The 9,786-nt window shown below is 58.1% G+C and overlaps 4 protein-coding genes across 4 annotated transcripts; 2 read left to right on the top strand and 2 right to left on the bottom strand.

Moving 5' to 3' along the window:
* Positions 1-27: 27 nt before the first annotated feature.
* On the bottom strand, positions 28-842 carry SPRG_09697 (hypothetical protein; the record flags this gene model as incomplete). Its single annotated transcript, XM_012349121.1, has 1 exon — positions 28-842. A coding segment is annotated over one exon (815 nt), but the record flags the coding sequence as incomplete, so codon positions are not given.
* Positions 843-1,597: 755 nt separating this feature from the next.
* On the top strand, positions 1,598-4,503 carry SPRG_09696 (hypothetical protein; the record flags this gene model as incomplete). Its single annotated transcript, XM_012349120.1, has 14 exons — positions 1,598-1,651; positions 1,708-1,768; positions 1,820-1,918; positions 1,971-2,238; positions 2,289-2,459; positions 2,517-2,628; positions 2,676-2,721; positions 2,766-2,868; positions 2,912-3,018; positions 3,064-3,392; positions 3,450-3,582; positions 3,633-3,738; positions 3,784-3,942; positions 3,993-4,503. 14 exons carry the CDS (start codon positions 1,598-1,600, stop codon positions 4,501-4,503), a joined length of 2,259 nt encoding a protein of 752 aa, XP_012204510.1.
* Positions 4,504-5,180: 677 nt separating this feature from the next.
* Positions 5,181-6,889, bottom strand: SPRG_09695 (hypothetical protein). Its single transcript, XM_012349119.1, has 3 exons — positions 5,881-6,889; positions 5,646-5,830; positions 5,181-5,593 (listed from the first exon to the last, which is right to left on the bottom strand). Exons 1-3 carry the CDS (start codon positions 6,850-6,852, stop codon positions 5,275-5,277), a joined length of 1,476 nt encoding a protein of 491 aa, XP_012204509.1. The 5' UTR covers positions 6,853-6,889; the 3' UTR covers positions 5,181-5,274.
* Positions 6,890-8,431: 1,542 nt separating this feature from the next.
* On the top strand, positions 8,432-9,506 carry SPRG_09694 (hypothetical protein; the record flags this gene model as incomplete). The annotated part of the gene is made up of 1 exon (XM_012349118.1): positions 8,432-9,506. Exon 1 carries the CDS (start codon positions 8,466-8,468, stop codon positions 9,504-9,506), a length of 1,041 nt encoding a protein of 346 aa, XP_012204508.1. The 5' UTR covers positions 8,432-8,465.
* Between the last annotated feature and the right edge of the window lie 280 nt (positions 9,507-9,786).

The following is a 9,786-nucleotide window of genomic DNA, read 5'->3' as shown; positions in this document are numbered from 1 at the left end:
CGCGCGACCGCACGATGCGCAAAATACACGATCGGTACAAACGCAATGCTAAGGGCAAACCCCGCATCGATGAGCTTGATCGCGCGGATGTTGCCGTTGACGGCCGCGCGGAAGTCGAGGAGCGCGTTGAGCGTTAGCACCGAGAAGGCCGCTTGCATGAGGAGCAGGATCGCGCCGTCCATGGCCGACGGCGTGAACATGGCCGCGATCACCGCGACAAAGCACGTCGACGTGATGTACGCGACGAGGAGGCCAAAGGTGGCCTTGTCGAGACCAAGCCCGGCCTCGTTCTGGATGAGCACGAGGAGGCCGCCGCAGAGCGCGCTCGCGAGGAGCGCGACGAGCAACGAGAGCAGCGGCGCGGGCACGTGCAACATGCGGCCCCACACGCGCGCGTTCGCCGGCGGCACGTCGCTGTCACGCGACGCCGCGAGCGCGTCGGGCTCGTAGTAGAGCTGGAAGGGCCGCAGGATCTTGTGGCGTACGCCGAGCGCGTACCACGCCATCTCGTAGTTGAGGATCGCGACGAGGATGGCCGCGAGGAAGTGCATGCCCATGGCGCCCGCAAAGACAAGCGCGGAGACGACGATAGTGCCGATCGCGATCGACGAGACGACGTACCAGAGGAGCGTGACGGGCGAGATCGGTGCGCCGACGTCGTCGTCCATCGACGTCGGGATCGTGGCCCGGGGCATGGACGACTGCATGAGCACGATGGAGGCGAGCGACGGGCGCACACCCGTGCAAGACTCGTCCAGCGTGAGCGGATGCGGATGGGGCGACTCGGAGATCGGCGTCGCGTCGTGGTAGTCGCCACCAGACCCGCGCGGCGAAGGAATCATCTCGCGGAATGCCACCAGCTGGGTCCGACGAGCTGGTTCCCGCACTTGGTGTTTGTATTGGCCGCTATAGAAAGACGGTCGCGCCTGCAATTGCCGTAGATGAGTACAGTGGCCGGGCTACTGGTTCGCGACCGAACCGCGTCGTGGACCTCTACACTACCTGCGTGCATCGTCCTCTTGATGCTAATTCGCCGCCGTTTAAATCAGAGGCCTCCAAATCGAGCTCCAAGGACGTCGTAGAACGATCGAGGCAGTCGATCGTACAACTCGTTGAGAGCTAGCTGCTCTTGCATTGCGTTAGACCGCTATTAGGACCACGGGGTCAGAGTGCTTGGCCACATTGGTACTAGTATCCAAGTATCCTGCACGATGGATAGTATGGATACGATACGGACTCATGATCCTTTTCAAACGGATTTGGTCGGCGCCACGAACCTTACGTCGTGGACTTGGACGAGCGAGTCCTTCGAGTCTCAGCAAGGTGTCCTACGGGTGGTCGTACATTAGCACGCGCCATGCTGTCACTCGTCGTCCGGAATATAGTCCTTTTGCGGCACGAGAGACTAGTCAACTCTCGTGCGCACCTTCAGTCGGTCTTACGTGCAAACGCTCTCGGGAGGTGTCGACATCCATATCCGATCCAGCACCGTATGCTGCGAGAAGCTACGTCGGGCGTTGCGCTGCACATGGCGACGCTATACATAGCAGCAGCAGGTTCTTGCTTACAAGAGACTAAAATTAGGCTCTCTCGCGCCATGGCGACGTCCAAAGTGTCGGTGCCGCCTCCGTGCGTCGCGCTCACGGTCGTCGTAGGCACTGCGGAGACGCCGGCTCGGCCACCGCATCCGCCACCAGCTGGGTGCAGTCGTCGAAAGAGCTCTTGCAGGCGTACGCGGATCCGGACGAATCGCACCTCTCGCTGCGCAGTGCGTCGCATCATCCTCATCCGCATCAGCATCCCGATGGTCGTATGCTAGGTGTCGTGCGGCGCGCCATGGAGCGCGAGTACGTCCTCATGCAGTTCAAGCGGTGCCAAGAGCAAGTGGGCATGGACCCGAACCTGCTCTTCTTCGCAGGTCCTTGGCGATCGATCCGACGATGCGAAATCTTATCCTCGTACGATGGTAGAGCCGTACGAAGCCAATTTTTTGCGATTTCTCAACACGATCAACGCCGTGCGCGTGCGCATCACGTTCGCGATCGGCGGCCTCGCATCCGCACTCCTCTTTTGGTACGAGGCGACGCGGCTCGACGCGTACGACGCCAGCCTCCAAGGCTTCTCGCCGGCCCACGAGCGAGCGCTGTACATTTTAACCTTTGGCGTCATTGTGCCGACGTTCGGTCTCGGGTTTCTCATCTCGTTTTGGCCCCGCGCCCGGCGCCAGCACCTCGAGCGGTAGCAAGCTCACTTCTTAGTGTCAACGACTTTTATATTGGGAGATGTAGCATTGCGATATGCGTCTACTGGATCGTGGCCATGGCGTTCATCACCAAGAAGTGGGTCCAAGCCGCGACCGGACCCGTCTTGCCACTCGTGATCCTCTTCATCCCGATCTTCAACGTCACGCGCGTTCGGTTCGCGTACAACTGCGTGCTGGGCTGGAGCATCGTCATCACGTACTACAATAATGAGTATCTGTTCGAGTCGACTAACCCTAGTCGTTTGACGAGTAGGTATTTCATCGTGCAGCTCACGCTCGGGCCCGACGTGACGTCGGCGATTGTGTTTCAGTCGGTCAACTACTCGATGGGCGTGATTGCCGGCATGGTGTCCAACTACCAACGGGTACTCGCTTCGATCTGTCGTCTCGGTCGTATATTTACATCGACTAGGAAATTCTCAAGCGGCGCAACTATACGCTGGGACTGCCCTTTCAAGGTGCCACTGTGTATACTCCTTGGTTGCTAATGCGTGGTGGGTAGGCGTTATTAGCGACGCGTCGTCGCACATCCACGACCCGCGGTATCGAAAGGAGCATCTGTGCTCTGCCATGACGCAAGCGTTTCGCAGCGACGAGCTCGAACAGTAGACAACCTTTCCCGATACCTATCTTGTACACCTCTTGTAGGTATTTCATTCGGTACTGGTACCTCCTCGACGGCAGTCCGTATGAGAACCCCAAGGCGGGCGTGCTGCACCTCAACGTCTACCGCGGCATCCGCAACGCCACCATCGGTCCGCTTTCTTCATGACGAATCATTCTTCTTACTCTGCTACTAGGTATCTTTCTTAACCAAATCACGCTGAGTCTCCAAGACACCATCAATCTCAACGGCCAAGACATCTACCCGTGGACATTTCTCTTGCGGCATGGCGGTGTCTGCACCTTGTATGCGCTGCAGTACCGCCTTTTCTACTACTATGGCCGGTTGTACGCCAACCTGTGGCGGAGCCAGCGCGAAGAGAAGCGCTCGGTGGTCCCGCCCACGTCGCAGAAAAAGTACACCGCGCCCCGCGACGACTCGCCGCCGTCGTCGCCTGCTAAAACGAACATTTACGTTCAAACCAAAGCCGTCTTGGATCGCACCATGGACGGTCTGGACGGCGGCGTACAATCAATCTGCAAAATCGTGAAAATTGTTTTTAATCATTTTTTTGAAAATTAGATGCAAAAAGCACAGCAAATGACGACGCTCATCACAAGTCAAGTCCAGCAAGTCGTCCACGAGAAGCGAGGATACACACACTCGGCGCAGCGCACGACGCTCCTCGTGCTGGCCGTGCACATTAGCATCAACGGTATTGCGACCGTCCATCATCTGTGTATCCTCAAAAAGACGTGTCCGTAGGTGGTATCTTTTTCTGGATTGCGACCACGATTGGCGCCAAGTCGGTCTACTTGATGGGCTTTCTCAACGCTCTTCTATCGGGGCACCGGTCCGGTTTTCGCCTCCGGTGCGACCTTATTTGACCATTGGTCTATAGTAACACGCCAACTAGGTTTGTCTACTCGAGCTTGGGGACGTGTGCGCTCAGCATCGCCTTCGTGTACCTTCTCAAAAGACTTGTCTATGAGCGCTTTACCGAGTACATGTCGTATGTCCTCGTCGTCCAATTGCTCGGCATGATCATCTCGTACGAGGAAGAAAACCTGCGCCGGTAGGATTGGTGTGGATCGATACAGTGTTTTGGTATACTGGATGGCATAGCTCGTTTTTCATCAAGAAGACGCTGCGACTGCTCGAATTCCAGTCGTGGTGCCACGACACGATTCTGCTTCCGATCTGGATCCGTAACAAGCTCCGTGAGAAGGCCTCGTCGGCAAAAGCACGCGTGAGCTCCAAGCACGCTGCGGCGACATCAACGAGTCCCAGCGTGAGCGACGAGCCCAACCACAAACTCAATTTGCGAACGTCGTTGGCAGTCCTTAAAACCGTGGTCGCCAACCCGATGCAAACGGTCGCAGGGCTCAAGACGATTGTGGCCCATCCGATTCAGACCGCGGCCGCGCTGCCGTCGGCGCTGCCCACGCTGGGGCACTTCAACGTGGACTGGCGCATCGACCTGCGCGAGCTCCAGCAACACCTCAACAAAGAGAACGACGTTGTCTCGAGCGCGTCCGCTCGATACAGCAAAGCCAGCCGATACGGCGTCTACGCCAACTCGGTCAACGTCCTCATCGCGACGGGCCAAGTCATTTTCTTCTTTGCCCGACAATGAGACCCGCCGGCGACGATACGAGCATCGAGGACCAGACGATGTGTTCTATCCCAAGACGGTATCACTGTTATAGAAGAGAGTACATTTGATAACCCAATAAACAAGGACTCCAAATATTATTATGAATTCGCTCCGTGCGACGTGCGCAGGGGCTTCTGCACCACTGCGATGCTGTCTGTGGACACTAGCTTGTCCAAGTCTCACCTCTCTGTGTAACGCTAAAAGGGTGACGCCTATATCGCCACGATCTCTGCGAGTCTAAAGGCTGCCGCGCCGTGCGTCTCTTCTGTAAACACCCAGCGCGCCGGCAAATGACTCTGTCGCCACTTCATCATCATGACAGCCTGCCATGGGAACGTTGCCGAGGCGAGGAAGCACGCGTCACGTATCATTCAACTAACGCACACCCTTGCATGCCGTCCGGTATGATTCGACTGCCAGCAATCGATTGCTGCAGCTACTGCCAAGACGTGTATTACTACTTATCGTCCTTGCTTGTCATACCGAAGCAAGGGTATTTAATAAACATTCATTATATACCCTAGACCGAAGCATGCTGCGAGTCTACCGGCGGTATCCATACGGTCCACTTCTTACCCTACCCCTAGCAGCAACGCACCAAACCCGACAACACGTACATACAAACATCAAATCATTTATTACGATCATAAATACTAAATAATAAAATAAATACGACGACGCCGAGACGACAACGTCGGACAGTCGGTATGGGACGAAAAGAAGCCAAGAGTCCTAGTATCATTATCTAGACTAGCCTTGGACGCCGTAGTCGGCGCGGTACTTCTTGATCGTCGAGACGTACGTCGCACGGTCGGCCGCCGAGAGCGCCATGGGGCTCTCGCTCTCAAGCAGCGCGACGAGCGCGTTGAGGTTGGCGATGGCAATCACAGGAATCTGGAACTGGGCTTCCACGAGCTGGATCGCCGACCGCGTGTCCGTGATCGACGCCTTCTCCTGGCGGTCGAGCGAGATGCAGACGCCGACGACGTTGGCCTTGGCGTGCTGCAGAATGTGCATGGCTTCCGTGATGGCCGTGCCGGCCGTGATCACGTCGTCGACGAGCAAGACGCTAGTACATCACGTCATCAACCCAACGAGTGACGTGATCCTATGTGGCATACCGCTTGCCGACGACATCGGCGCCGACAAGGACACCGCCTTCGCCGTGGTCCTTGGCTTCCTTGCGGTTGAACGTGAACGGCACTTCGCGGCCGTACAGGTCGTCAAAGCCAATCGCGATCGCAGCCGCGAGCGTAATACCCTTGTACGCCGGGCCAAAGAGCACGTCAAACTCAATGCCGCTTTCCTAATCGCACGTCGTCATGAGACATGACCGCTGGCATGAGCACGTCGTACGTGGATGGTCTGGGCGTAGAAGCGGCCGAGCTGGCGGAGCATGCGGCCAGTCTTGAAGAGACCCGCGTTGAAAAAGTAGGGCGACTGGCGGCCCGACTTGAGCGTGAACGAGCCGAGCTTGAGCACGTCGCACGACATGCAAAAGTTGAGAAAAGCGGCCTGCGTCTTGGCGGCGAGGCGCGCGCGCACCGCGTTGATGGCATCGCGGAACTCGACTGCGGCCTGGCGCGGGTTGGCGGCCTTGGAGATGCCACGCGAGACAGGCAGCAAGAGGCCAAAGCCATCGGCCGAGCAGCCGGCTTCAACAGCCGCCTCCAAGTTGCCGCCCTGCGCGCCGAGACCGGGCGCGAGGAGCCACATGGTCGGGCAAACCTTGCGCACGTTCTTGAGCGCGTCGACGTCCGTGGCGCCAACGACAAGGCCGATGTTGTCCTTCGTGTTCCACTCCTGCGCCTTCTTGGCCACGTTCTCGTAGACCATCGAGCCGTCCTGGAGCACAAGCGTCTGGAAGTCGTCCGCGGATGGGTTGGACGTCTTGCAGAGAACGAAGCAGCCCTTCTCCGGGAACTTTTGCATGTCCACGAACGGGTCCACCGAGTCGCGGCCCATGTACGGCGCGAGCGTGATCGCATGCGCCTTGGCCGACTCGAACGCGGCCGTGGCATAGGCCGCCGCCGTCGTGCTAATGTCGCCGCGCTTGGCGTCGAGGAGCACCGGGATGTCCTTGGGGATCGCCGCAATGACGTTGTCCAAGGCGACGAGGCCCGCCGCACCAAAGACCTCGAAGAAGGCGGCATTGGGCTTGTAGAGCACGGCAACGTCGGTCGTCTGCGCAATGAGGTTGAGGCAGAAGCGCTCGGCGGCCGCGGCCGTCGGCTCGGGCAGCTCCGACACATGCGGGTCGAGGCCGACGCAGAGGAGCGAGTTGATCTTGTCGGCGCGGGCGCGGACTTGGGCGAAGAAGGCAGGCATGGCGGAAGATACGCGTGAGACCGGCGAAATTCCAAAGTGTGGCGTTGTGCGTACGATTGGATTTGGAAGGACGGCGTGGGTCGCTACCTTCGAACTTCGCTTTTCAGCCACTCCGACAGCGTGATGGGCCGATCTGCCCGATGCCATTGGCCAATTGTGTTTGGTAATCGTCTTCGCTTCGACAATAATCCCATAATTATCTCATATTGAGTTGGCTGCTCCATAGTGTCTCTGTATAGAGCTGAAAGGCTCCGGATTGGCTGGAAAGAGCGAATCAACACATTGGATTTCAAATCGAGTCCAAGTGGAGAAACGAACGTGGGATCAGGCCATGCGACCTAGTCTTCCGACGAGGTCGTGATGCGCCAACAAGCGACGGAGCCTCTCGGAAGCTCGGCGACAAGCGCCAAAGTGCGTCATTGATGTCGATGGTGCATCCCTACAAGCGTTATAGCGTGGGACCGATGGATCAGCGTCTTGAACACGAGCCGGAGCAGGAGCGACGAGGCAAACACTTTCTTCTTTCCAGCTAGGCAAACCGCACCGGCGATCGCAAGGGTGGTCCGATGAGGACGGTCTGTGTTGGCGCGCTACAATGCAGAGGACACGAGCAGTTAGCACTCGTCGCCGCCGTCACCACTTGTAAAATCATCCCATCCACCTTGCGAAGAGGCGGGACAGGTTCTTCTCCTGGCTGCGGCGGGCTGGTGGCGGCGGCGTGCTTCTTGTTGACGCGGGTTATCCCTCTAGACTCTTCTATATTCCTTGAACGAACACATATAGGGCCAGGACGTTCCTGGCGTACACTGTATTGTGATGGAGGCGCAATCGAGCCACGGTGGCGCGAGAGGCGATCCTGCTGCGTTCACGATTCCATTTTGGCCACGTCGGTTCAGCGCACGCTTCGATTCGCTTGCTACACCTTGAAAGTGCGTACCGGTATGCAGGTCGTGTAGACAGTTGGAAAGCACTCGAGTGGGACCATGACCAGAAGTGGTCGATCTTGCCGTGCTCGCGCGAAAGCTTGCAGTCTACGAGCTCCATCTAAATTTTAGACGGAGGCCGTTCTTTTGTAGAACCGTACACTAGAGCTCACGCAGCGAAGGTGCCCACGAAAGCCTTTTAAATAAGTTGGCACGTTGACGCCGTGACGTGCAAGGCAAGTACATATTTGCATTGTCGCAGTCCCTGCAAGCTGGACGGCTGCCTACCGCACCCATGCCGGTCACCGTCGAGTTCCAAGGTTGACGCTGTGCTAGCCATTTCGCAGAGCTTGCTTTCGCAGACTCCAGCACCAGCCGACGACATGCAACAGCGTCATGTTTAGAGTGAACTCTGTGGACGCACCGTCGCCACGTCATGCGTTATCCGGAATTCGTACCAAACAGGTGCGAATTCGTGCTGGCATTGGCGGAGAAATCCAGTACATGCGGAATTCCTGCGTTGGCGAAACGCAGAGTGGGATGATCATCGGCAGTCTGTGCACGTGGGAGGATGACACGAAGAGGACCGTGGGATGATCATCGTCGCCCATGTGATGCTGCGTGACAGGATGCTTCGACTTGTCGTCATTTCCGCTCTTGCGACGCGAGCTCCGTAGAATAGAACTCACGATGAAGCGCCGACGCGGCCTGTGTGCGCACCCGGCCTCCGCCGTCTTACTCAACGACCACCTCCTCTCGACCATCTCGGCGTACCAGCAAGGCCTCTACGAAGAGCTCGTGCCCATTTACCGCGAGTGGGCTGCGATGCAGAGCGAGGACGGCCAATTTCTCTTCCTCATCGACCAGTACCTTCTCTATATGGACCCCGTGAGTCTCCAAAAGCTACACGTGCACACAAAGCACCCACGCTTCCTCCTGCACCTCGCGATCGTCCAAGGTCAAATGCCACTGCTCTCGCGCTGGCTGCGCTGCGTCGGCACGTCGTGGATCAACCACGACACGATGAACTGCGCCGCGCGCCACGGCCAGCTCGAGATCGTCACGTACCTCGCGACAGCCACGCGCCTCCGCTGCTCGGCCGACGCCATGGCGTACGCTGCGGCCAACGGCCATCTCGACGTCGTCAAGTACTTTTACGCCACCGACCCGGGCCTCGCGACGCCATATGCGCTGCATCAAGCGGCCGAGTACGGACATTTGCACGTCGTCGCCTTCTTCGCACGGCGATGTCCACCGTCGTTTGCGCGCGGCGCGATCGACTACGCCGCTGCCAACGGCCATCTCGCCGTCGTGCGGTACTTGCACGAGACGCAGGGCGACGCGGGCGTGTGCTCGACCAACGCCATGGACTTTGCGGCCGCGAACGGGCACTTGGACGTCGTCCGATTTCTGCACATTGCGCGCGACGAAGGGTGCACGAGGAATGCAATCGACGAAGCGGCGACCAACGGGTTCTTGTCCGTGGTGGTGTTTCTGCACACACACCGGAAAGAGGGCTGCTCGCGCCAAGCCCTTCGCGGCGCAGCGGGCAATGGTCATGACGATATCGTTGCCTATTTGCGGGACCACGGCCTCGGGTGCAGCCCGCGGGATGAAACGAAGACGTACACCATCGACGTGGCAGAGGGCGTGGTGGCGCTGGCGGGCCAAGCCTGGCCGTCGATCGAAGACTCGCTGGACTTTCTCATGGATTCGTTAAGCCGGCGATAACACCGCCCGTCGTTCTCGGGCATGCTAACCAAAGTACTCGACTACGTGATTAACTTAACGGACGCTGTCTGTATGGTGGTGAACGTTCAGATCTCGTGCAAGAGGAATGCACTGCGGACGACATGCATCCGACGGACAATAGCGGCGACATGGAGACTGCGTGTTTCCGTGACGTCAAGCTTTTACACAAGAAAAAAGATGACTACTCGGCAACTCGCTTCTATTCTCGGGCTTGGCGCCATTAAGTGTTGGCTGTCGCCTGCAACTTCAACTGCGTTGG

Source organism: Saprolegnia parasitica (assembly GCF_000151545.1).
Source record: "Saprolegnia parasitica CBS 223.65 unplaced genomic scaffold supercont2.50, whole genome shotgun sequence".
Classification (NCBI taxonomy): Eukaryota; Oomycota; class Saprolegniomycetes; order Saprolegniales; family Saprolegniaceae; genus Saprolegnia; species Saprolegnia parasitica.
The sequence above is the reverse complement of the archived record's forward strand: the minus strand, read 5'-3'. Positions and strand labels throughout refer to the sequence as shown.

Coding starts and splice junctions, on each gene's coding strand:
- SPRG_09695 (XM_012349119.1), bottom strand. CDS start 6,852: ATGCCTGCCTTCTTCGCCCAAGTCCGCGCCCGCGCCGACAAGATCAAC. Junction 5,831..5,880: donor TCTACGCCCAGACCATCCAC/GTACGACGTGCT, acceptor ACGTGCGATTAG/GAAAGCGGCATTGAGTTTGA. Junction 5,594..5,645: donor GCCGATGTCGTCGGCAAGCG/GTATGCCACATA, acceptor GTGATGTACTAG/CGTCTTGCTCGTCGACGACG.